At 53.4% G+C, this 26,291-nt stretch overlaps 2 protein-coding genes across 12 annotated transcripts in view; one reads left to right on the top strand and one right to left on the bottom strand.

Moving 5' to 3' along the window:
• Window positions 1-753: 753 nt before the first annotated feature.
• On the bottom strand, window positions 754-24,962 carry Maff (MAF bZIP transcription factor F). Of its 6 annotated transcripts, none has more exons than XM_069999515.1 (4): window positions 24,744-24,960; window positions 4,959-5,016; window positions 2,924-2,986; window positions 754-2,502 (listed from the first exon to the last, which is right to left on the bottom strand). In XM_069999515.1, the coding sequence occupies exons 3-4, from the start codon at window positions 2,957-2,959 to the stop codon at window positions 2,044-2,046; spliced, it is 495 nt and encodes a 164-aa protein (XP_069855616.1). In that variant the 5' UTR covers window positions 2,960-2,986; window positions 4,959-5,016; window positions 24,744-24,960; the 3' UTR covers window positions 754-2,043. The 6 variants fall into 6 exon arrangements, with proteins under 6 accessions (XP_069855616.1, XP_069855618.1, XP_069855615.1 ...); XM_069999517.1 differs by lacking the exon at window positions 24,744-24,960 and adding an exon at window positions 11,931-11,955; XM_069999514.1 differs by lacking the exon at window positions 24,744-24,960 and adding an exon at window positions 11,722-11,905.
• Window positions 24,037-26,291, top strand: part of Pla2g6 (phospholipase A2 group VI) — a 35,602-nt gene continuing 33,347 nt past the window's right edge. Inside the window, exon 1 of one of the 6 annotated variants that reach the window (XM_069999509.1) lies at window positions 24,037-24,067. Coding sequence is in view for 3 of the 6 variants with exons in the window: in XM_069999512.1 (XP_069855613.1) it covers window positions 24,433-24,573 (141 nt within the window). In the remaining 3 variants the exon portion in view is untranslated. The other 5 variants (XM_069999510.1, XM_069999511.1, XM_069999512.1 and 2 more) reach the window with 5 other exon arrangements.

Genomic DNA, 26,291 nt, shown 5'->3' with positions numbered 1-26,291 from the left:
ATCTGTGGCTCAAGTGGTAGAGCATTATTAGCCTTGAACAAAAGAAGCACAGGTGGGCTGGGAAGGTGGCTCAAGTGGTAGAGCGCTCGCCTTGAGCTGAAGAGCTCAGGGACAGCGCCCAGGCCCAGAATTCAAGCCCCATGACTGACAAAAAAAAAAGAAAGAAAGAAAAAGAAAAAGAAAAAGAAGCACAGGTACAGCACCCAGACCCTGAGTTCAAGCCCCAGGACCAGCACCAAAAAATAAATAGAGCACCTTCAGTTTTAGATGTGTAAACTGAGGATGCAAAAAGTTACCCAAGTTCCACAACTAAAGAAAAGACACACTTAAGTTCAAACCTTGATGCCCCTGACCAAATCCACTTCTTGGGTGGGAGGACAGTGCAGGAGCCCTGGCAGAGGGTTGACAGAGTCAGCTCAAGATTAAGATAGGTCTGCAGGCTCCAACCCAGGAAGCTATTCCTGTCCCTACCTTCCTGAGCCTTCTAGAACATGGAGAAACAATTTCTAACTTGGCTGGAGAAAATCAAATCTGTGTGAAAGTGCTGGAAAGATTATTCTGAATCTAGAACTTTTTCTCTGCATGGAGAAGCCTCTAGGGAGGCTCCAGGGAAGGACAGTTTCCCTGTTCCACCCTCTACCCACCCTGCTGCAAGAGCTATGACCCGCTCAGCCTCCCACCCACGGAAGATCCTGGCTGGTGCATGTTGGGTAGCTCACTCAGAATACAACAGAGTCCAGGACACACTTCTCTGTGGAAAGAGAGCTTGACTTTATTCAGAAAGCCTACAAAATGCACAAGATAGATAAATGGCTCACTGTAAGTCAGAAAATAAATAACTTCTGGGGGCCGGGCAGTTTTTAAAAATAAGTTCTTTGTTGTTGTCACCATCTGGTTTTCTGTAAATATAAGATAAATGTGATTTCTTTGCAGATATAAAATATAAAGTCCAGCTCAGAGCCCATGCCACTTCCCTCAGAGCAGGAACTGGGCTCTGGCTGAGGAGAATAACTTAGATTTGTGCAATAAATAAAACAGTGGGACTGGGCAGCTTGTACACAGTATTGGGGAGGGGCTGGGCTCCCCAGGAGAGTGGCAATCAATGGCAGTGGCCAGCCCCCACTACAGTGGATATTCAAGGGTTCTGGGGGGATTCTGAAGCCCAAAGACCCCTAATCTCAGCTTTGGGAACCGCAGGATCTGTACCCACCCCGTTTCCCAGAATGCCACGGTGGTCACCTCCATTGTTCCTTTTCTCTTTGGCTGGCCAGGTCCAGGGCACCCTGCCTACAGGGAGAGCCCTAGGATAAGCCAAACCAGCTCCTTCCCACTCCTCTCTTTGTGTCACCTTCTCTCTCCTTCGGCTTCTCTTCCCCTGCCTTACGGAGTCTCCCGGCCAGAAAGGATCTTCCCAAATTATTTCAGTCCCTGTCTATTGTCCCCTTGAAATCCAGGGCTGGAATCTTAGGACAGCAGTGAGAAAGCCAAGCTTTGGGTTCTAGCTCCATCACTGATCCATGTGGCCTTGGGCACTGGCCCATCTGACAGCTTCCCCATCTCCACTGGGCTCCACTGGCCATATGAAGGCCTCTCCTGGCTTTGGAAAGTCACCCGTCCCAGGCCCAGAACAGATGTGGAAGGTGTCTTCCAGTGTAGCTTCCCAGCATGACAGCCCCACAAGTGAGTTCTGGGAGGATTGGGAGGGTGTATTGGCACAATGAGAGCCGGTTCCAAAATGAGACGTGCTTTCCCTTTTCCAGACAGACAGCTCCTCCAGAGCGGCTGCAAATCCCATTCCTCCCCGTCTGAGAGGGCTGAATTCAGTCCAAAGAGAACCATGGCCCCGGATATCCCACCCTCCTAGCCAGATTGCCCTTCCCCAGGGCTAATAGGTCCGAGTCGAGGGGCGGGGTAGGGGGGGCTTGAAAGAGGAAGACAGAGCCCAGAAAGAGAATGTGTGACCCGCAGCGATGCGGGACCTGTAGGCACTTGGGAAAGGAGCGGGGTATGGGGGCGTGGCTTGGGGAGGGGAGGGGCCGGGCACTAGGAGCAGGGGGCGGGGTCTGCGCTGGGGGCGGGCCCTGGGGCGGGGCCGTGCCCGGGGCCGGGCGCGGATTTGACGATGGTGATGACGCTGGCGGGCGCCACGAGCGTGGCGGGCCCGCGGGACGCGGCCACGGAGCGCGCGAAGCCCTGCAGCGCCTCGCACTTGCCGCGCAGCGCGTCGAGCTCCAGGCGCATGGCGGCGTTCTCGCGCGCCAGCTTGTCCACCTCGCGCTCCAGCTCCGACTTCTGCTTCTGCAGCTCCTCCTTCTGGCACACGCGCTTCACGCGGCAGCTGGCGGCGTAGCCGCGGTTCTTGAGCGTGCGGCGCCGCTGCTTGAGCCGCGTCACCTCCTCGGCCGAGAGCCCGCGCAGGTTCCGGTTCAGCTCGCGCACCGACAGCCCCATCAGCGCCTCGTCCGACAGGTGCGGCGTGTTCTCGCTCAGCTCGCGCTTGACCTGCGGGCGCGGGGGAAACTGAGGCCCGCACTGCCTCCCGCCCGCGGGGCCTGGGCCCGGGCGCAGCCGTGCCGGGCACCGCTTCCCCCCACCCCCCGCGCCCCCCGGGGGTCGCCCCCTCGGTCGCCTCGACGGTGCTGGATTTGGTCCTCAGCGAGCAGGAATCCAGAAAGGGGAAAGCAGCCCAACTTGGGGTCAGAGGTCACCCCCAGGGCGCCCCGCGGCTCGTCCAGCCTCGCCCCGGAAAGCACCTTGGAATGGGGAAGCCGGCGGAGGCGGGAGGGAAGGGACCTGCCTTGGGTCCGCCTGGTCTGAACCACCCTCGGGATTCCGGGAAGGAAAGGGGAAGTTGGGGTGTGGAGGCCCGGGGGTGGGGGGAGGGGAGCGGGAGGGAGGCACTGGGGCCCCGGAGACGGCTCACCTTCAGGGCTTTGCTGGACAGGGGATCCACAGACATGTTTGCACAGTCTTCGGGTCTGAAGACCTAGAGGGGAGAACGGAGCTCGGGTCACTTTGGTTCATTCGGTTATTTTTCCCTCTATCCACAGTAAAATCCAAGCTCCACACACCTTGGCATTCAAGGGCACTTTCCTTCTAACACAAGGGTCCAGCATAGTGGCCTTTTTTTATTTAGGGTGCTGGTACTGGAGCTTGAACTCTGGGCCTGTTCACGGCTGACGCTTTATCACTTGAGTCACAGCTTCTCTCCCCGCCCCCCCCCCCCTCCCCGAGTCTCATGGACTTTCCTGCCCAGGCTGGCTTCAAACTGTGATCCTCAGATCTCAGCCTCCCGAGTAGCTAGGATCACAGGCGTGAGCCACCAGCACTCAGCCGCAGTGGCCTCCTGAAATGGGCATTCCAGCCTCATGGCTCTGCACCTGCTGCTCTTTACTGTTCTTACTCTCATAGCAACATCTGGAGGGCTAGAGAGCACAGACCCGGTGCCCCATATACCTGTGCCTCTGAGAGGGCCATGCCTTCCTTTCCCCAGGATGACCCAGAGCCTTCGGCTGTCCATCAGATCATGTGGTGCCAATCTTGAGACCCTTTTATGACTCCCTTGTTAAGTCGGACGGAGTAAACCAGGTCCTCACAGCCACTGCAAGGTCCCACATAGTGCCCCCAGAACTCGCCCTTCTGACTACAGCACCTGCATGGCTCCTCTGGCTCTTCCAGCCATGCCCTCCTCCATCTCAGAGACCTCAGCCTGTGCCCCTCCTCAGGGCCTTTGAGCAGGTCTCTCTGCCCCTCATTCTTGTTCTCAGGATAGTCTCTAAGTTTGCATGTGTGTGTGTGCTTGCACTCATGCTAGTACTGGGCTTGACCTTAGGCCTTGTGCTTTCATTTGACTTCTTTTACTCAAGGATAACACTTTACCATTTGAGCCACTTCTCCACTTCATGGTTTTTGCTGGTAAATTGGAGATAAGAGTCTCTCAGACTTTTCTGCTTAGGCTGGCTTCAAACCATGATCCTCAGATCTCAGCCTCCCAAGTAGCTAGATGGGCCTACAAGCTTGAGCCACTGGTACCATTGTGCTGGCAGGTAGGTGAGACTCAACAGGAAGCAGGGTGAAGGATGTGAACAGACTTCCCAGAGAAAGATCATTAATATGAATGGCTTACTCATCGCAGAGGATGTGCAGTCTCCTTAAGAGAAATGTGAATTAAATGATCCCTAAGGACTATTTTGAGACTTTAAGCATCTGGCTCAAAGTTTGCCTCTGAACTCCGCCCAGTCCCTCTTCTACTCTCATGTTCCCTAGAATCTCCTGCCACATTACTGCTCACATACATGTTTCATGCTTGCTGATACCCAGGATTAGACTGTCTGACCAGGGCAGGGGCTCCAGTGTTAGTAGAATTCTCAGAGTGACTCGGGCAAAAGTGGGGACAGTCAGGTGCCTCTTGGAACTTCCCAGCCTCATCTGGCCCATAGAGCAGGGCTGGCAGTTCAGATGAAAGGATAGGGACAGACAGTAAGTTGTCAATGTAAAAGATTCCCCTTGGCAGAGACAGCTGCTAAAGCATTGGTGCTGGGAGAGGCTTAAGAGCCACCTTGTGGTAGCCCAGGCCTGTAACCTCAGCGCTCAAGAGGCTGAGACAAGACAATTGTGAGTTCAAGGCCTGCTTGGGCTACATAGCAAGATCCTGTCTCAAAAACTAAACAATAGCCAGGTGCTGGTGGCTCACACCCGTAATCCTAGCTATTCAGGAGGCTGAGATATGAGGATTATGGTTCAAAGCCAGCCACGGCAGGAAAGTCTGTGAGACCCTTATCTACAATTAACCACCAGAAAACTGGAAGTGGCGCTGTGGCTCAAGTGGTAGAGCACTAGCCTTGAGCTGAAGAGCTCAGGGACAGCATCCAAACCCTGAGTTCAAGCCCCATAACTGACAAACAACAAAAACAGAAATGGAGGGACAAAGGGCAAATAAATGCAGCAGTCATACTCACCAGACACTATGTTGAAAACAAATTATACAACTTGTCGGTGGAGATGGGAGAGAAAAAACTAGGAGAGAGGGAGAGAAGGGGTGACATTGTCTAAAAAGAAAATATACCTTTTTTTTTTTTGCCAGTCCTGGGCCTTGAACTCAGGGCCTAGGCTCTGTCCCTGAGCTTCTTTTGCTCAAAGCATTCTTGCCATTTGAGCCACAGCACCACTTCTGGCTTTTTTTTTTTTTATGTGGTACTAAGGAGTCAAACCTAGGGCTTCATACATGCTAGGTAAGCATCTACCACTAAGCCAATTTCCCAGCCCAAGAAAATGTACTCTTTACCTGACTTATGTACTCTGTAACCCCTTTGTACAGCACCTTTATAATAACAATAAATTTTTAAAAAATGAAACAACAGGGTCTGGGGGACATGGCTCAAGGGTAGAACATTTACCTAGCAAGTGCCAGGTCCTAAGTTCAAACCCAAGTGCTGTAAGATAAAACTAAAACAAACAGCCAAACCCAACAAGCTTCTTGTGTAGCTGGGAAAAGCTTCAGCAGGAGTCCCAGGTGAGGCCCAGCACCTCTGGCTGTCACGTGCAGATCCTGGGTGGGCTGCGGGGTCCACTTCATAGAGGAGGCCTCTGAACCGCAACCCAAAGTGCTGAACATCTGGGCCTCTGTTTCCCGGCCTGTCTGTCTCTCCATCTCCTGTGGAGCTCAGGCCGTGGCTTCCTACCTAGCTGTTCATGGCAGATCTATGTCCTACTCTGTTCCTCCTCCTCAGCAAATCCAGGACCCTCCTGACTGCCCTGACTTCCCAGACTCCACCTGGAGATGCTTACAGGCCACCAACCTGTAAGCATCTCACCAACCACACCCTGCAGTGCCACCTTGGCGTGTTCCTCCACACGCCAACTGCCAGATCTTTCCCCAGCCAGAGAGCTACCTCCCATGCTCCCTACTCCCCTGAGAGCAGAGTTCAGACAGCCAGGCTGTACTCCAGGTAGGCCTGGGTGTCCAGGGCTTGGATGCCACCTGTTGCCCAACACCCCACCTCCACTACCTTCTGCATTCCAGCCATAAGGAATGCCTTTCGCTTCCCTCCAGCTGCCCCTCCCTGCCTTTCTTTCCTCTGGGTCACCTCCTACCTTCAGACACTTCTCCTTTCCTCCCTCACTTTGCGTGTTCACTCCTGCTCATCTTTCGACTGGCACAGATGTCTCCTCCAGGAAGCCCTCCCTGACCTCCACCAGGGGAGGTAATGGTCTGTTTCCTTGCCAGCCGTCCATCTAGACAGCTGAGTCAGCCCTGGGTACTTGAGGCCACAGGGCAGGGGCAAGAGAACAGAGAACAGGCAGGGGGTGGGGTGGGGTGAATTCCTTGACAGGGTCACCCAGTTGGTCAGTGCCCCAGCTGAGCTCCAGAGCCAACCTAGTGGAGAGAAAATAGTGACTTTGGGTCCCTGGAGGCAGCACTGGCTTAGGAGACCAGCTGGAATCTGAGTCCTGTCTCTGTTCTCCCCAGGCTGGGACCATGGCTGGGTCACTTGGCTCCCCTGGACCTCCACTTTCCCATCTGTAGGATGGGATCAGTATCTGCCACTAGCAGTTTTATGTGGTATAAGCTAGAGGTCAGAGATCATCCAGAGTATTACGCCTGCAGTGTCTGTCCGGGAGGTGTCAGGCCCTCCGCCAGCACTGGTCTTTCTCCAACTCCGCATCTCCAGCTGGCCGTCACTGCAAGGAAGGCCCTTAGAGGCCTCTGGCCATACCTCCTTACACTATCAAAGAGGGCACCAGAGAGGGGCACCTCTTGCCTGAAGTCACACAGCAGCTGAGTCGCTGCTGCTCTGCCAATAGGGAGAAACTGTTAATACCTATAAAGGTGCAGGACTGCGTCTTGATCCCTCCACACTATCATCCTCCGGGTCTCCCTGATGACATGTATATCACACCCAGAGAAGGCTAGACAGAGGGCAAAGGTCACGCAGCCAACAGGAGCAAAGCCCAGGACTGAGGCCACACAGAACGAACGACATGCTGCATCCCAGTGTGGCCCTGGCAGCACCCTTGCTCTGGACTGTTCTCTCACCCCGGGCCTCTCTCGGCACAGGTCCACTGACAGCCTGCTGGGTGCTGGATTCTGAGTACTAGGTGCTGTGCCTGATGTAGCACCCTGGTCCCTCTCAAGTCAGCTGTCCTGTCCGGGGCCCGGTCTTACTTGTAAAGTGGGGTTCAAGCCTATAATCCTAGCTAGTTGGAAATGGAGATGAGCGATTATGGTTCAAGGCCAGCCTGGGTAAAAAGGTTGCAGCCCGGGTGCTGGTGGCTCAGGAAGCTGAGATCTGAGGATCATGGCTCAAAGCTAGCCCAGGCAGGAAAGTCCGTAAGACTTACCTGCAAAAAGCCAGAGGTGGGGCTGTGGCTCAATAGAATGCTAAGACTTGAGTAGAAAAATGCTCAGGGGCAGCCGTTGGGCCCTGAGTTCAAGCCCCAGAACACATACACACACACAAGACTCCATCCCCAGCTATGGGGGAACAAGGGCTGGGCACAGCAGCACATGCCTGTCATCCTTAGCAGCACTGGGAACACAAGTAAGATGGCAGCCCAGGCCAGCCCTGGGATAGAGATTCCACCTTGAAAAGAAGCAACATAAAAAAAGGGCTCCCATGGTAGAGCACCTGCCTAGCAAGCACGAGGCCTTGAGTCCAATCCCCAGTAGTGGCCCCCAGAAGTGTGGTGACCATAATAGCATTCATATCCAAAACCCAGTCAGCTTGGACTGGGTGGGGGATTACCTGTGCTCTGACTCCCAGGACATCTCCCACTCCACCAGGCACAGACATCACTAATCAATCACAGCACTTACTCCTGGTGAGACACAGCCCCTCAGCCTAAAAGACAGTCTCTCCCATCTTTCTCAACATAACTCTGGTTTCTATCCATGGAGCCTGGACACTGGCTCAATCCTCAACACAGCCAGAGGCCTGAGAGGTGGGACTGGTGGGTTACTCTTCCTTCTGTCCTGCATGCTTCCCTGTGAGACCTAGACTTTCCCCCTTCCCCCTCGCAGCGTCCTGGAAGCCAGCGAGGCCCCTCTGCCCAGGAATGTCCCCACTCCACTTCCAGCCAGTGCCAGAGGGACTGGCACCAGAAGGGACGTCCCCTCACCTTGGGTTTTGGGCCTCCAGCCAGGGCTCCTGGAAGCCAGCCAAGAGGCCTCTTCGGCTGGGTCCTGAGACCCCCCCCCCTTCCCAGCTCCTTCCCTCCTGAGCCAGCATAGCTGACCTCTAGGCTCAAGCTTTCTAACAAGTTTTCAAAGTCTAGGGGTGCGCTTACTCCTGGGGAGGGGGGCAGAGCTGCCCAGTCATGGTCCTGTCCCTCCTGTATCCCCTTCTCTGGCCCCTCAGTCCAGGCCAAAGATGTCCTGCAGACACTGGCCCCCCCTTCCCCTCCCCAGCCCTTCCTGCTGGCCTGGGTTCCTCTCTGGCTGCTGGGCCAAGCCACTCACTCTTGCTTGGTGAGGACAGAGGGAAAAAATGTGTTTGCCTAGATTTTGGCAGCTAGTGCCGGCTGGGACACCTCCTCCCTGCCTGCTGGAAGGAAACAAGGCTGGAAGAACAGAGCAGCGCAGAGACTCAAGGCCTGGGGTGCTAGGCCTGCTTCTGCTACCCATACACTCACTGTGACTGCAGGTACATCATTCCCGGCATGCCAAGCCTCCTGAGCCTAAGATACCACCTAGCAATAACAGCTGCGAGTTAAAAGGGTCAGATTCTGGCACATGGAACTCTAAAACCACCAGCAGAGCACAGGCCCTAGGAGAAGGGGAAGGAAATCAGGAAGGCTTCCTGGAGGCAGGGGCATGGGAACACAAACACCCCTACTATCAGTCCTGACCATCCTGCTTCTCCACTCGCAAAGCCAGAGACCACTTCCTCTTTCAGCTGCACGAGGACCACGGTGGCCTCCTCACTGGCCTCTAGTCTTGTCTGCCTCCACCTCCAAAACCCCAAGAAAGTCAGAAGATCACTTCTGACACAAACCTGACCATGTTTGGCTTGCTTCAAAGACCCTGTGCTGCCAGCCTCCTCACCAGCTCCCAGAGGAATCCCGGGCCTCGACTGTTCTCCCTGCCTCCCTCCTCCCACCAACAAATGAGCGAGCAGACAGTGGATTTCCTGATTACTGCTACCCAAAAAGTAGGAGTGAGGGGGGGGTCCCTGCAGGACTAGCTCACTCTGGGGAATTCCTGCAAGAATCCTACAGCCTGTGCCCAGGCTTCCCACCTCCCTGTTTCCAGCTCTTCCTCCACATGTCATGAAGATCTTCAGTGCTACCGAGCCTGTGCTCACTTCTTCAGTCATCAAACATCCAAGACCTATTGTATGTCAGTCTCTGTGCTGGACCCAAAGAGGCCCAAAGAGGAATCACATCCCTGTCCTCAAGGGCTTCATGGACAGTCACCAAGCCACCAGACTTCTCACTGGATGCCTCCCTAGGGAAGCCTTCCATGGTTGCTCTGGCTAAGCCAGAGCCCTGCCATGCACTTCTGCTTCATGCCTGCTATCCTTTCAGCTGGGGCTTTGCATGTATCCCTGTGGCTCCTCCCACCTCCCAGAGGTCCGGCTCTGGATCTGGTTATCTGGTTATCCATCGTATCCCCAGCACCTGGCCTGCCACAGAGGCCTAAGTGCAATGAAAGGCCGAAAGCATCATTCAAGAGGCCTGTGGTTCAAATGGCAGAGTACCTCCTTAGCAAGCACAAGGCTCTGAGTTCAAATCTTAAAAATTAAAAAGTTAAAAACAAGCCTCTGGCCGGGCGCCAGTGGCTCACGCCTATAATCTTAGCTACTCAAGAGGCTGAGATCTGAGGATCGAGGTTCAAAGCCAGCCTGGGCAAGAAACTCTGTGAGACTCTTATCTCCAATAAACCATCAGAAAACCGGAAGTGGTGCTGTGGCTCAAGTGGTAGAGCACTAGCCTTAAGCAGAAGAACTAAGGGACAACACCCAGGCCCAGAATTCAAGCCCCACAACCGACCAACAAAAAACCAACAAAAAACCAAAAGCCCAAGCCTCTGAGGGGACCACACCAGTGGCCTGGGAGGGATCCAAAGGGAGGTTGAGGCTTTCAGTGCTAACTTTCCATCTGTGACTGAGCCAACTAGCCATTTCCTCTATCTCCTGACCCCTGGCCCCAGTGGGAGATGTTTCCTGCCCAGGTTTGTGGATAGGCCTGCCTGGTTCCTATGCTCTTGTGGCCCAACCCTCTCCCCCCCTCCCCCTTTACTCAAATTCCGTGTGTGTGTGTGTCGCACGCATGCACACGTGCACAGGTCCTGCTTTCCCACAGTTCTGGAAAATAGGCTGTGTACACTGGCTGCCAGATTTCCCTTTCCACCTGCCATTCTGCCAGCCACCTAGAAGGCTGCCAACTTCCTCCTGTAGATAAGGGACACTGAGGGTCCCAACTGCCCTAGCAGAGCTCACAGGCTCAAAGGGTCAAAGTTCTAAGATCACTGGATCGCCACCCTAGCCAGATCAATCGCCCCCTCCCGTGACTTGGTAGCCCTCTAGGAAGGACAGGACAGGACCAAGTAGCAACCTGGACAGTGGGGTTCCTCCACAGCCCATCCACAGGCCTGCACTTTCCCCACGACTCCTAGGTACAGGGGACTAGGTCTGTCCTGCCCTGCCCAGAACAGGAAGATCACAGATTCCCACTGCCTGCTGTCCCTGCCTGGTCCACCGCTGCCAGCTGACCCAGTTCTCCACCAGACTCCGGGGTCCCACAGTCCTGGGATAGGTCCAGTCTAACTAGTCCCACCTGTGAACTGAAACTCCCAGGAGGGTGGCAACCAGCCCCACCTATTCTCCACCACCCAGCAGGTGCGCCCCGTACGCCCGCCCGCCCGCAGAGAGGAGCTGGGATCCTTCCTCTCGAGGCAGTGGTGGGGGTGGGGGATTTCCTGGCTCTTCCTTTTTCTCCTGAGATGAAGAGCATGGTCAGCTCTGGGAAGAACTGCCCCCCGCCCCCCAGGAACTCTTCTCCCCACGAGTGAGAAACCCCGGGTGACAGAGACCTGGTGAAGGGGCGGCTCCTCACCTCACCCCCAGCCAAGCTGGGGATGATTTTTTGTTTAATACCTCTACTCTGCTGGCTCTGGGCGGGACGAGCCCTGGGGTCACTCGGCTACAGCCCTGGGAAACTCCAGACAGAGCCAGAGCCTGGCGGTCCGGCTGGTGACGGTCCCCGCTGGCGGCGGCGAGGGTGCCCAGGCCCGGTGACCGCGGGGTGCAGCCTCCGGGACTCGGGCCCTGCGGACACACGGGCACGCGGGGGGACGGCCTCCGGGGAGCGCGGGGACGCTCGCACGCACGCCCCGGCGGGACCCCCCCCCACGCCCGCGACGCCCGCCAGGGGACACACGCACGCACGCCGCCCGCGGACGTAAACAAACCGCGCACGCACGGCCCGCGGGCGCCGGTCCAGGGACTGTTCTCACCGAGTCACGTACGTGCGCACCCCGCCCTCGCCCCCGCCGGTCGGACGCGGGTGCCGCCAGCCCGCTGCTCCCCCACCCCGCGCCCCCGCTCCGCCGGCCCCGAGCCCCGGGAAAGCCCGTCCCCCCCCCACTGCTCTCCCCGCGCCCCACCCCGCCCCAGCTCGCCGGCGGTCCGGATCGCCGACAGAGCCGGCGCGGACCCGGGGCGCGGAAACCCTGCCTCGCGGGGAGGGTCGCCCGTGCCCGTCCCCGCCCGCGCTCCTCACCGCTCTCGGCCCGCTAGGCCCGGCGCCCCTGCACGCGCGCTCCCGCGCCCGTCCCCGCGGCTGTCCCCGCCCGCAGCTCCGCTCGGTCTCTCCTCCGGTCCGAACCGCGGGGTTCGGGGAGCGCCGAGCCGAGTTTTGCTGTGGGGCGGGCGGCGAGGGGCCGGAGCCGCGCGAGTTGTAAGGCGAGCTTCCCGGAATTACTCACTCACAGGATTCCTTTCATTCATAAAAACCCAGTCATGCGGTGACGTCACCGCCCCGGCCACCGGCCCCCCCCCCCGCGGGCCCCTAAACGGCCGCTCGGGGCATGAGTCCCGCCCCCAGACAGGCCCCGCCCCGCCCAGGCCCCGCCCACACAGGCCCCGCCTCCGAGACCACAGCCTTCTCGGCCACCCGCCGGGTTCTCCGCGCCGGTCCCCCGCGGTCGCTGCGCGCGCTCACGTGACGGCGCGCGGGCGCCGCGTGGGTGTTGTCGACGGTCCCGGGCCTCTCCTCCTCTCGACCTCCACCCTCCGTCCGGGTGCCCTCCTCCAGTCCCGCGATTTTAAATGGCATTTCGTGCCAGTGAGCCCCGGATTCGTGCGCCCCCCCCCCCCCGTGAGGGTCCGACGGGGGCTGGGCACAGATCGGCCCAAATCCAGCCCCGTCTCTGCCTCGGGGAAGGACCACCGAACCCCTCCAGGCCCGCCTCCAGCTCCGCTCCGGCGTCTAAAGGCTTCGGGTTTTGTTTTGTCTTTGTGGTGGGTCGTGGGGCCTGAACTCTGGGCCTGGGCGCTGTCCCTCAGCTCTGCAGCTCAAGGCTAGCGCTCTACCGCTTGAGCCACAGCGCCACTTCCGGTTTTCAGGTCTCGCGGACTTTCCTGCCCGGGCTGGCTTCGAACCTGGATCCTCAGCTCTCAGCCTCCTGAGTAGCTAGGATGACAGGCGTGAGCCACCAGCACCCGGCTAAGGTCTCAATCTCTTGAGTAGCTAAGCGTGAGCCACTTTTGCCCGGATCTCCTGGCCTCTGTCTTATCTTTCAGGTCAGCTCAGATGTCACTGCTGATGGCAGGCCTTTCCTGACCTTCCTGGCTAACGGAGTCTTGAACCCTGACATTTAGTCTTGTCACTCTTGTATGTCTATACAGTATGTGCATTTGCTTACTACTTGCTTTGTGACTGTGGGACCTTGTGTTCTGTTCGACTCAGGTTCTGGTTCTGATCCAGAGGTTTGGGGGTGCATTCTAACCAGGGGAACATGGCAGCACAATGGGAAGGCTAGACCCAGTGGCTGGGGGCTCTCACCCTAGAAAAGCTGCTTTGAAGGCAAGATGGGGAGGGCTGCAGTTCATTCTTTTGTCTTTGCTGTGGCTGTTCTTGCTGCCTGAAGCATCATCACCCCAGCACAATTGCTTCTGGAGTTCTTTCTCTACTGCGCATGTGCAGGATGGAAAGGCTTCTTCCCTTGTGAAGGTTAATTTCATGTCAGTGCTCATGGTAGGCTTTCAGGTTTCTGGGCTTTGGTCCATCTGGTATTGATACATCTATCCCCATGATAGTGGATTTTTGCTTTTTTAATTTTGCCAGGCTAGGCTTTGAACTCAGGGCCTCTTTCTCGCTTTTCTTACTTGCTTGACTGGTGCTCTACCACATGAACCATATCACCAGCCTTGCTTTTTGCTGGTTTTTTGGAGTTGGAGCTTTGTGGACTTCGCTGCCCAAGTTGGTTTCAAACAAGCCCTCCAGTCCTCAGAACTCCTATGTAGCGAGGATGACAGGAACAAGCCACTAAGGCCTTGGATGTTGTATGTGATGGCTCACTTGTGTTGCAGGTAACCAGATGTTGATCCAATTAGAGAAAAGTCTTAGAGTGCAAGAGAAAGCACTGAAACCAACTGCATTCTGCCATCAGCTTGCACAGCTAAGAGAGCCACGCAAGGCACCTCTTGGTGTATTAAAGTTCTCCAAAATTCTCCATTCTAGAAACTTCAGTTATCTGCCTTCTCCAGCCTTATTTCCAGGCTTCTCAAGAGCTGAGGTCAAACTGGGTGCTGGTGGCTCATGCCTGTAATCCTAGCTACTCAGGAGGATCTGAGGAACATGGTTCCTCAGTCAGGAAAGTCTATGAGACTCTTATTTCCAATTCACCACCAGAAAACGGGAAGTGGTGCTGTGGCTCAAGTGGTAGAGTGCTCACCTTGAGCTGAAGAGTTCAGGGACAGCATCCAGGCCCAGAGTTCAAGACCCCACAACCAATACACATACACACACACACACACACACACACTCACACACACACACACACACACACACACACTTTCACATACACGGTAGGGGGCTCTCTAGATTGAAGGAACTCCCATTGGCCAAATTCAGGACAGTTTTAGCATCCATATAACTGGTGATAATAGATTTTAACTCACTGATTAGGGTAATCGTAGCTACTAAACAGGCTGAGATCTGAGGATCATGGTTCAAAGTCAGCCTAGGCAGTAAAGCCCATGAAACTCTTATCTCCAATTAACCCACAAAAAGCCAGAAGTGGAGCTGTGGCTCAAGTGGTAGAGCACAAGCCTTGAATGAAAAAGCCAAGCAAGAGTGTAAGAACCTGAATTCAAACACACACACACACAAAATGACTAATTTTTTTCTTTAAATTTTTTTTAAAATTCAAAACTATATCATGATTCAAAAGAAAACACGTGCTGTCTGGGGGGACATTGCCCAGTGGTAGAGTACCTCTCTACCAAGTGCAGAGGCCCTGAGCTCAAACCCTAGTACCACCACCAAGGACAAAAACTTGAAAGTAGAGACCATCAAGTTCACCTTGGGTATAGCTTCTGGCCCAGCCCTCAACCTCTCATCTCTCTCTCTCCCTCTCCTTCTCCCTCCCCCTCTCCTTCTCCCTCCTCCCCTTCCCCTCCTCCCTCCCCTTCCCCCCCCTCCTGCTCTGTAGACTTGCCTGTAGTGCCTGTTCCCCAATATGTGGAACAATGCCATGAGTTCACACCTACAAGCCTTTGGCACCGTGCTTAACATATAATGAAAGATCAATAATATTGGATTAGACAGAGATGAGCGAGTGACACTCCTTCCATAAAACCTGCTCTCCCCATGGGTGAGTGACTTGAGTCACACCAAGTCAAAGACCTCACCTGCCACCAAGGGAGGTTCCTTGTTTCCAGTTTCTGGAGAGGCCCCGCCTTCTGCCTGCACAGCCTGCCTAGGTGGGGGTGGGGGTGTCAGACCACCCAGCAGCGCCTGCCAGCTCCCCAGGGGGCTCCGACTCTGTGACAAGTGCCCAGGAGCAGGGACAGGCTGGATCCAAGCTGAGCTCAGCAGCTCAGACAGCTCCTGGCTGACCCCAGGGCTGGGAACACTCCTCTTGCCTAGCCTCAGTCTCCCCGTGCAGACTGAGCACAGGACTAGGCCAGTGGTTTTTCAATCAAACTAGACTCTCAGATGAAGGCCACCTGTGTGGTAGTGGTCCCTCTCCCGCCCTCCTCTGGGGAAGATGGCAGGCCAGCTTGGGGAGACTGCCTCCCTACCGAGGAAGGATCCTGGGGATGTAACTCCTGTGGACCTTTTGGCATTTGAGGGGCCCTGAGTTCCTTCCCAGCATGGTGACAGGAGGGGTGGACGGCCCTCCAGGGGGATGTCCTCTGGTGGCCCTGACCCTGGGACCCTCAGACTTCCCTCCCCCCATCATGGCAGCCATCCAGCACTGGGCCATCTCCCCCATTTCTGTGATTCCTTTTACTGGATGGGAGCCATACCAAAAGAACCTTCCAGCACCTTCTAGAACTTTCTAAGAACCTCTGCCCATGATAGGCTCATACGAGTTTCTTCTTATTGGTAATTAATAATAATTAACATAGCTGGGTGCCAGTGGCTCACGCCTGTCATCCTAGCTACTCAGGAGGCTGAGATCTGAGGATCACGGCTCAAAGCCAGCCCAGGCTGGAAAGTCCATGGGACTCTTATTTTTGGGGGGGGGGGGTGCCGTCCGGTCGTGGGGCCTGAACTCTGGGCCTGAGCACTCTCTTTCAGCTCTTCAGCTCAAGGCTAGCGCTCTACCACTTGAGCCACAGCACCACTTCTGGCTTTTTTCTTTTTGCTTATGTGGTGCTGAGGAATCGAACCCAGGGCCTCATGCATGCAAGGCAAGAGCTCTACCACTGAGCCACCTTCCCAGCCCCTGTCCATGGGACTCTTATCCTCAATGAACCACCAGGAAACCAGAAGTGGCACCATGGCTGCAAGAGCTCTAGACTTGAGCAAAAAAGCTCAGGATTAGCACCCAGGCCCAGAGTTCAAGCCCCATGCTAACAACAACATTAAAAAATTCACTTATCATAATAATGATCTTGCTATTAATGAGACACTTCCTTTATGGCTGGCACCAAGCTAAGTACAGACAATCTGCATGCTATGCATTTGGATGGCTTTGTTCTTATTGCTACAGGAGCCAGTTGTTCAACCGCCCCCCCTCACCCCCCAAAAAATCAGCAATGAAGATCTCCACTTTCCCTTCCTCATGGACAACAGGACAGTGACTCATGAATGGTCACAAGCTCAGAACCCAGAAGTAGACAAACCCACCATACAGGGGGCAGGGAGAATCTGGGAAGAGGCCCTCCTTTTGTGTGTGTGCCAGTACTGGGGCTCAAACTCAGAACCTGGGTACTGTCCCTAAGGTGTACTATTCAAGGCTGGCACTCTACCATTTGAACCATAGCTCCACATCCAGCTTTTTGGTGGTTAATTAGAGATAAGAATCTCCCCAACTTTCTGGCCTGGGCTGGCTTGAAGCCTTAGTCTTTGGATCTCAGCCTCCTGATCAGCTAGGATTACAGGTCCCTGGCTTTGGAGATGGTTTTTCAAAACCTCTTGGTTTCCAAGTGTCTGGCTGTCCTCAACCCAGACCCTGCCTGATCCCACTCCACCTCCAGATTCGTCTCTGCCCAGCTCTCTTCTCCCTGGGACGTCCGGTCCCCGTCTCAGTTCCAGGTGCCCCTGAGGCGTCTGAGACACCCAGTCTCTCTTGTATGTGCTCAGCTGGCCTAGCCTGTGCAACTCAATATTGTCATAATGGCCACCTTGCTGCCTACACCCCTCTCGGTGTCTCTACCAAGTTGGTGATACCATCTTCTTCCAGAGAGAAACCGGGCCACCATCCTTAACCCCTTCATGTCCCTCAGCTCCCACAGCTCACCACTCACTGAGTGTTGGCAGCCTCACCTCCTCACCTTCCCTTCTCTCCATCCTCTTTCTCTTCCTTCACGGTGTCGCTCTACAGAACAACAGCAAGCAGCCCAGCCTCCCTGCCTCTAGCCTCCAGGTGGAGGCTAGAGAGAATTTTGTAAAAACCCAAAACTTGGTCTAACCACTCCTTTGCTCAGAACCTTCCATGGCTCCCTATTGACCCTGAGGCCTTCTGGACCCGCCCTCCACCTGCTGTGCCACACTGAGCTAGGAGCTCTCTGTCCTCCACCTCCTCCTTTCACATCCTCCCAGATGGGGTTTTCCTTCGTCCCCAGCTTGAATGTCACTGTACCAGGGTAACTTACTACACTGCATTCCCAGGACCCTGCACAGGGCAGGCATACAGAAGGAGTGTAGGAAGTATTTATTGAGTGGTTGGATTGATGGGTGGGTGGGTGAGTAGATGGTGGATAAGTGGTTAGATGGATGGATGGAGGATGGATAGATGGGTGAGTGGATGGATGGGAGGGTGGGTGGAGTGGATGGGTGGATAAATGGATGGATGGATGAATGGATGGATAGATGGGTGAGTGGATGGATGGGAGGGTGGGTGGAGTGGATGGGTGGATAAATGGATGGATGGATGAATGGATGGATAGATGGGTGAGTGGATGGATGGGAGGGTGGGTGGAGTGGATGGGTGGATAAATGGATGGATGGATGAATGGATGGATAGATGGGTGGGTGGATGAATGGTTAGTTGGATGGATTGGTAGATGGATGGATGGGTGGGTGGGTAGGTGGGATGGACAGATAGATGAGTTGACCTTGGATCTTGACCTAGACTGAAGAGAGTAGGTCGAGCAGGTGGAAGTAGGAGGAAGGCAGAAGACACCATTTGTGTTCTAGAAAGTCCTTTGGCGTTCTGACCACCTATTTATTTCCCTGACTCACAGGAAGATCTGGGGCACACAAGGGACCACCAGGACAGAATGTAGGTAATTCATGTTTTCGGTGATTTGGGTATCCCACGCTCTAACCTAGAGACTTTGCTCTTCCTGCCCTCTCACCCATCACCCAGGCCTCCCAACTCCTCACAGCTCTAGAAGTTGCTTCGTCACCTACTGGATGGACCAGTGTGCCCAGTACCACCACCACCACCCCTCCCTTCCTCCTCCTTCTCTCTTCCTTTTCTCCTGGTCAGAGCTGATTGGTGGGAGGTGGACACACACTTAGGCAGAGGAAGGAGACCCCAATCCATCTTCATCAGTGAGAACTGTGTTCTTCATGCCTGCAGCTATGCATTCTAGTAGCCAAGGAGGGCTGCTTAGGGTCTGCTCTGGTGCCCTCTACTGTTTAGCTGTATCTATCTTCCTTGGAATATTCTGGAAGATTCTCTGGCTATTTTCTAGCCCTTTGCCTATTTCCTACACTAATTTGAGTTGGGTTTCTGACACAATCAAAAGAGGTCTGATTTATTCTTCTCTTTCTTTCCCTTTATTTCCTCCCTTCCTCTCTCCCTCCTTCTCCCCCCCCCCTTTCTTTCTTAGACTGTCTCCTTATGAATCCAGGCTGGCCTCAAACTCTAATCCTCTGGCCTCTACCACCTGGGGGCTGGGATTGCAGGTGTGTGTCACCACACTCAGTGCCCTCTGTCTTTTCTTGATCTATAGAACCCTGTCTCTCTTTTCCCTGTGCCAGCAATCTCTAAAAATGTGGTCACAGGTTTCACACATTCAAGAACCTTGCTGCTGAAGACTGCCAGGGACCACGTCTTCTTGTTGATCAAGTATGCTGTGTCTGTCATTCTCAAGAGAACCAATCCATGTGGAAGTCCTGTGGGACTGCTGCAAATATTCTAGTTCCTCCCTCCTGGCCATGATCCAGGGAGGAGGTCTCCAAAAGGGAGGAGGCCTCTGCCTGGCCCTTCGGTATCCAGTTCCTGATGTTGTCCCAGAAAAGTATTTGAGAACACATTAAGGTAGAAAAGGAGCAAGTTTATTTGTAAAGCTGATGCTCCAGTGCGCTTGAGGGACTATTTGTTACTGCACCATTCCCTTACCTATACTATCTGATACAATTGGGAACAGGGCCTACTCTAATTTCATGGTTTTGACTATACTATTATAGATATCATCTCAGTCCTTCAGGCTGCCTTAACTCCTTTGGATTGGGTAATTTGCAAACAGAAACTTAGTGTTTTCAGTTCTGGAGGCTGGGAGGCCCAAGAAGCCCGCAGCCTCGGTGTCTGGGACACAGGAGGCAATCGGGCTCCATCAACCTCTGATATCCCACTGGTGATGGCAGAACCTCAGGACCTCAGCATCTCCCAAGGACCACAGCTCCTAACACTACCGCCTTGGTGACTGGAGGTGTGTGGTGACATGCGCTCTGAGAGCATAGCATGCCTGAAATCATGACATATTTGTCTGGCTTTCTTCCTCTTTTTCCCCCCTTTTCTTTTTGTGCTGGTACTGGGGCATGAACTGAGGGCCCAGGCACTGGCCCGGAGCTTTTTCACTCAACGTTAGCCCTTTACCTCCTGATCTGAGCCACAGCTCCACTTCTGGCTTTTTGCTGGTTAAAGATAAGAATCTCATGGACTTTCCTGCTTGGACTGGCTTTGAACCTCCATCCTCAGATCTCAGCCTCCTGAGTAGCTAGGGTTATAGGCATGAGCCACCATGTTCCCGGCTCAAATAACCCTTTCCTCTTGGTCTCCAGTACTTGTCACACTGGGCTTCAGTTGAGTAGCAAAGGCCTTGTACACTCGGATCCCCAAGAACTGCTGAATAACCTCATCCTGAGACACAAGACACTGGCTGACCACTGCGCATGTGCCATATCTCTGTGTGATCTGCCCACCTGCGTGTCAGGACACAGGTTCTGCTCTGGCTTCTGGCCCCACAGACAGTGAACTGAGCCCTTCAGCATGGAAAGGGGCAGGGGTGGGTGGGGGAACAACAGGAAGTCCCACCTTTCCTAGCCAGGATGGCTTTTCCCCAGGCATGGGGAAGGCATGTGCTGCTGCCTCAGCAGGAAGTCACCTGCGTTTGCTTCCTTCCTGGCCAGGGCCCTGCCCCATGGCCTCAGAAGCCACATCATGGGGTCTAGCCCATACAGCTGCCTCTTCAACTCTGTGCCCTGCAGTAACCCCTCCCAAGCAGCAGAGAGAGTTTTCCACATGGCTTCCTGCCTTGTCCCCCTGCCAAAGCTCCTGCTGCCTGCACACTAAGGTCCCAATCCTGGCTGCCCACCCGCTCACATGGAAGTTTCCAGCCATGTTCAGTCCCTTGCACTTCCCCAAACAACCCAAGCAGTCTCGTGATGTTGACCTTTCCTCACATGGTTTCTCCCACCTGGAAAGTTCTTACTGGATAGTTAGTTGGAAAACTCCTATTCAACCTTCAAAACCTAATTTTTTAAATTGTTAATATAAAGGTGATATACAGAGAGGTTACAGTTATATAAGTCAAGTAATGAATGCATTTCTTTTTGGACAAAGTCACCCCTTCCCTTGCTTTCTCCCTATTTTTCCCTCCCTTCCCCATCCACAGGTTGGATAGTTCATTTTCAACACAGTATCCTTTGTCCCTCCCTTTCTGTGCCCCCCTTACCCTCCCCTAAAAGACAGATAAATAAGACAAAAAAGAAAAGGAAACAAAAACAGCAACAAAGAAAAAAACCCTTTTTTTCCATTTCCTGGAGTTCACTTTGGTAAGTGTTATTTTACATGATCAGATGCACATAGGTCGGAACCTAATTTAAGAGCAGGAGTTGGTAAACATTCTTCCTGAAAATGACTAGGATTGTAGAAATATTTTAGGCTTTGCATATCAAACAGCTAGTGTCATGACTGTTCAACTGTGCCATTGTCAAAAGGATAAAAACATAAATAGCTGGTATGGCTCTATTAAAAAAACAGCAACAACAAACCCACTTCATTTGCAAGATCATGTATGGTAGTACATAGCCATAATCCCAGCTATTCCAAAGGTGGAGGTGGAAGGAGAGAGTTTAATGCCTGTCTGGGAAAAGTTACAAAGACTTTTTCTCAAAAACAAAAAAAAACCCATATATATAAAAGTGTGTGAGGCTCAAGTAAAACACTTGCTTAATAAGTGTGAGGCCCTGGGTTCAATTCTGAGTAGGGGCAGGGGGATGAACAATTTTGTTCCTCCTCCTCTTCCTCCTCTTCTTCGTTTTTAATGCCCTCATATCTTTTTGCTTTAGTTCAGTTTTCAATAAGATCTTCCTCATTCTCCAGCCTTAGACCAACATCCTCATACCTCTGCCTCCTGAGTACCTGGATTACAGATGTGTATCACTATGCCCGGCTTGGAATGATTCCCTTGCTATAATTAAATGGAAAGGTGGTTGTACCACAGTCTCACTTCTGTGCGACCCTCCTCCCTGGCTTCTGCCCTCTGCCTAGCCCTTACCATCTGCTCTCACAGAACAAACATGTTCTGATGCAATATATACCCAATATATACTTCTTTGCTAGGAAACCTTCCATGGCTCCCTAGTACCCTGGGAGTGAAAGTCAAACAGATCTTAAAACAGTCCACAATATTTTATACTCTCTCCCTTCTCCTCATTCCTGTAGCCCATGGCCTAGTACATCCCTACTTTCTCACTCTGCTCCAGCCTCAGTACCCCTTGCTTTTCCTGAGATAAAACACGCCTGTGTTCATGTGCTGTGTCCCCGGGCATCACTGGTCTCCAGCTTGTCCTTCTAGCTCCCTCCTTTGGCTCTATCATGTCTTTATCTAAATGGCCCCCTCTTCAGTCCACTCTAAACCTGCAGTGACTAGAGGTGTGTGTAGTTCAGGGGTAGGATACTTTCATAGTATGTGTGAGGCTGTGGGTTCAGTCCCCAGCACTACAACAAATAAAATCTAGCCAGGCACCAGTGGCTGAGCTCTGAGGATCATGTACAAAAATGGCAACCCTTCCCTGAGTCTCATCCCTGCTTCTATTCCACAGTATCTATCACCCTCTAATTCTCTACATTCACGACAATGGTGAAATACACAGCCATTCACATACAGCCCCAAAACTCTGATAAGATGGTCCTGATGGGTGCCAGTGGCTCATGTCTATAAACCTATCTACTCAGGAGGCTGAGATATGAGGATCAGGGTTCAAAGCCAGCCTGGGAAAGAAAGTCTGGGAGATTCCTCTCCAATTAACCACCAGACAAAACAGAAATGGTGCTATGGTTCAAAGTGGTAGAGCTCTGGTCTTGAGCAAAAAAGTTCAGGGACAGTGCTCAGGCTCTGAGTTCAAGCCCTATGACTGACGAAAACGAACAAGGAAAGATGGTCCCAGGATGCCTCATCAGAAGTGTTTAAGACAAAAATCCACTCTATTTTTCTGTGTGTGTGTGTGTGTGTGTGTGTGTGTGTGTGTGTGTGTGTGTGTGTGTGTGTGTGTGTGTGTGTGTGTGTGTGTGTTTTGTGCTGGTACTTGGGCTTAAACTCAGGGCCTGGGTGCTGTCCTTAAGCTTTTCTGTTTAAAGCTAGTGCTCTAAGCACTTTGAGCCACAGCTCCACTTCTGGTTTCCTGGTAGTTAATTGGAGATAAGAGTCTCATAGACTTTCCTGCCCAGGCTGGCTGGAACCATGATCCTCAGATCTCCTGAGTAGCTAGGATGCGAGGCACTGGTGCTCAGATCCTTTCCTTTTCTTGCCCCTTTCCCTTTCCCTTCTTTCCCTTCCAGTTTCCCTTTCCCTTCCCCACCCTTCCCTTTTTTATTATTATTACTTTTGAGACTGAGTCTTGCTGCATAGCCCAGACGAATCAGAAACTTGTGATTCTCCAGCCTCAGTCTTCTGAGGCCTGGGATTACAAGTATTACGTCATCTGGCTCCACCCTGTAGATTTGTAACTAAAGATCTCAGGATAGTCCCCATTGGTGGCCTGCAGTCTGGAAGGTATTGGTTGACTAGAATGACACCAGCATCTTACTTGGACAGATAGCAGTGTAACACATGCATCCATCCCTGGGTACAGAATCCTTAGGGAAAGTAAAGGTCAACTAGATCTGGTGAATTGGCCTGCTCTGTCAAGTCAACCATGTGACTAAAATCTCATCTCCTGGCTTCTGTCCAATGCACACTATCAGCATTATTAATCTGCTACCTATTGAAATTCCACTCTAGATAGGCGCAGGAACTAACTTATCTCAGTTGTATTACTGTACCCTCTCAGGTTCAGAATTCATTTGCTCAAATTTCTACTAAAAATGCCCAAATATATCCAGAAATTTATGAGTATTCCTGAGATCATCTTTAGATATGATTGCCAGTGATGAGCATTTCTGTTAGCACTATTTTACTTAGATTAAAAATGTGATCACTAGGGCTGCGAAGGTGGCTCAGTGGTAAAGCGCTTGCCTTGCATGCTTGAGGCCCTGGATTCGATTCCACAGCACCACGTTAGCAGAAAAAGCCGGAAGTGGTGCTAGGGCTCAAGTGGTAGAGCGCTAGCCTTGAGCTGAAGAGCTGAGGGACAGAGCCCAGGCCCAGAGTTCAGACCCCACAACCGACCCCCCCCCCCAAAAAAAAGTGATCACTTAATCTCAATAAAGAAATTTTTAAAAAAATGTATTATTGGCTATTCACCTGAAATTCAAATTCAACTAGAGGCCTTTAAAAAAAAAAAGGACACATCTGGCAAGCCTAGCTTTGAAGTATCTGGGAAAAATGGAAGCAGGTTCCTCCCTGTTATGCCCTCTGCCTTTGTTGGCTTTTATTTTTATCTTTATGCGCTGTCATTAAGGCGGTTTTAGGAGGGCAGAGAGCACTCGTACCAGACTCCTACCCTTCACCAACATGTCTGTCAACAGGCCGTCACAAGGAACTTCCGCCCCACTCAGACATGGCCTCCCACAGCCTCCGACGATTGGCTCCTGTCGCTCTCCTGGCCCCGCCCTCGGAGACTGGAAGCCCTTTTCATTGGGCGGTTATACAAGATGGCGAAACACTGCCCCCACCGATCCTCGTGCGCCAGGCACGTGGGTCGGGGGCGGGGCCACAGCGACGGCCTGGAGCATGGACTCTGATGATTGGTGGAGAGCGGCAGCTGAGCCCTCACGTGGTTGGGGACGCATTTATTTGCGGAAGTAGGAGGAAGTACCAGGGCTGAGCCAGCCGAGGTGAGTGACGGCGGAGCGGGGGCGGGGCCTGGGTGGCCTTCCCAAAGTCCGGCGCCCCTCGACCGGATGTCTCTGCTCGGGCCCTACTTTGTACCTTGCTGGCGTCTCCGGTTCTGAGGCAGGTCCTCTGTGACCCCTGTGTACCCCTTGCTCCTGTCCTGACCTCTCCCCCAGCGTCCCCAACTCCCATCCCGTGACCGCTGTGTCCCCCCCTCCACCTCCCCCCGCCAGGCCCAGCCTGGGCGGTCTTTCCCCAGTGCCCCTCGGTCCCCCAACTTCCCAGACCAGCCTTCACCAGGGACCCGCTGCTTCTGCCCAGGCCGCGCACCCCGCCCGCTGTCCCCCCTGGGCCCCGTTTTTAACCCATGCCTCCGCTTGCCGTCTGCGGTGTGGCCTCCACGTGCCCCCCCCACCTTCGGCCACCCCCAGGCCCCCAGGCCCCAGCCTGGGCCCCTCTGTTCCCACAGATAGCTTGGACGCTGGCGACGACCCGAGCGAGTGACCCGGTAACCGCACGGCTGGGCCGGGCGCGGGTGGGGGACAGGGAGGGCGCAGCCCTGGGTTCTGTGCCCTTCCTTTTTTTTTTTTAATGGGCTTCCCACATGACCCCAAACAAATAGCTCCCCCTCCTCCCTCCCGCTAAGCTCCGGGACCTTTCCCTCCCCTGCCCTCTTACCAGCCCTGCAGGATGTTTGGCAGGTTTGGCTTGGCCCGAGCTGTGTTGGTTATTCTCTTTGCCTTAGAATCTTCCTGGAGTTCGGAGGCTATGTTGTGTCCAGGTCTCAGTTTCCTCATCTGTGACAGGGGAACTGTTTCCTGCCCACTCAGGTGCCTTGAGGTTCGGTAGAGAAAAATGTACAAGGTTAAACGTTGATGACCGGACAGGGACCTGCACACATACATGCAGGGCTTGGTTGCTAAGTCACAGGCAAGGCAGAAAGGAATGGAAACAGAAAGGATGATGGGATGAGGAGAGAAAGTCATGGTTTCATCTTTCATTTGATTGTTTATTCATTAATTGCATCCCATAAATCAGGCTTCAGAGTTTGTTTTGCTAGTCCTGGGGTTTGAACTCAGGGCCTGGGCACTGTCCTGGGGTTCTTTTGCTCAAGGCTAGCACTCTACCACTTGAGCCACAGGGCCACTTCTGGCTTTTTCTGTGTATGTGGTACTGAGGAATCCAACCCCCGACTTCATACATGCTAGGTAGGCACTCTACCACTAGGCCATATTCCCAGCCCTAGGTTCTTTTCTGGACAGGACAGTATTCGTGTTCACATTTCAAGGCTTCCAAGCTTGCTAGGCAGGTGCTCTACCACTGGGCCACACCTCCAGCCTTTTTTTTTTTAGTCATGGGGTCTGAACTCTGAGCCTGGGTGCTGTCCCTCAGCTCTTCAGCTTAAAGTGAACGCTCTATCACTTGAGCCATAGTGCTGCTTCTGATTTTCTTATAGTTTATTGGAGATAAACGTCTCACAGACTTTCCTCGCCAGGCTGGCTTTGAACTGGGATCCTCAAATCTCAGCCTCCTGAGTAGTTAGGTTTACAGGTGTGAGCCACGGTCACCCAGCTTCCAGCCTTTTTTTAAAAACTGATTTGTTTGCTTGTTTATTTATTTATGTCGGTCATGAGGCCTGAACTCTGGGCCTGGGCGCTGTCCCTTAGCTCTTCAGCTCAAGGCTAGCACTCTATCACTTGAGCCACAGCGCCACTTCCGGCTTTTTCTGCTTATGTGGTGCTAAGGAATTGAACCCAGGGCCTCATGCATGCAAGGCAAGTGCTCTACCACTGAGCCACCTTCCCAGCCCCTGATTATTTTTGAAATACGCTCTCACTTTTTTCCCCCCTCAGTAAGATGAGCCACTGGAGCCAGGTAGGCTCTTTTATGTTTGTCGTTTCTATTATTCATCCTTTTTTTTTTTTTTTTTTTTTTTTACCAGTACTACATCTTGAACTTAGACCTTGCACTCTTGCTTGGCTTGGCTTTTTTTACTCAGGCTTGCACTCTACTACTTGAACAACGGCTCTACCTCTTCCATTTTGCTGGTTAATTGAAGATAAGAGTCTGGTAGACTTTTCTGCCCAGTCTTTCTTTGAAATATGATTCTCAGCTCTCAGCCTCCCAAGTAGCTAGGATGACAGACACGAGGCACTGGTGCCTAGTGAGATAGTCTTACGTGTTTTTTTTTGTCCCTTGGGCCATCTGAGTTCATTGTGATGTCAG

The sequence above is a fragment of the Dipodomys merriami genome, unplaced genomic scaffold (assembly GCF_024711535.1).
Source record: "Dipodomys merriami isolate MVZ:Mamm:240054 unplaced genomic scaffold, mDipMer1.0.p SCAF_55, whole genome shotgun sequence".
Classification (NCBI taxonomy): Eukaryota; Metazoa; Chordata; class Mammalia; order Rodentia; family Heteromyidae; genus Dipodomys; species Dipodomys merriami.
This window is presented reverse-complemented; position numbering and strand designations above follow the sequence as displayed.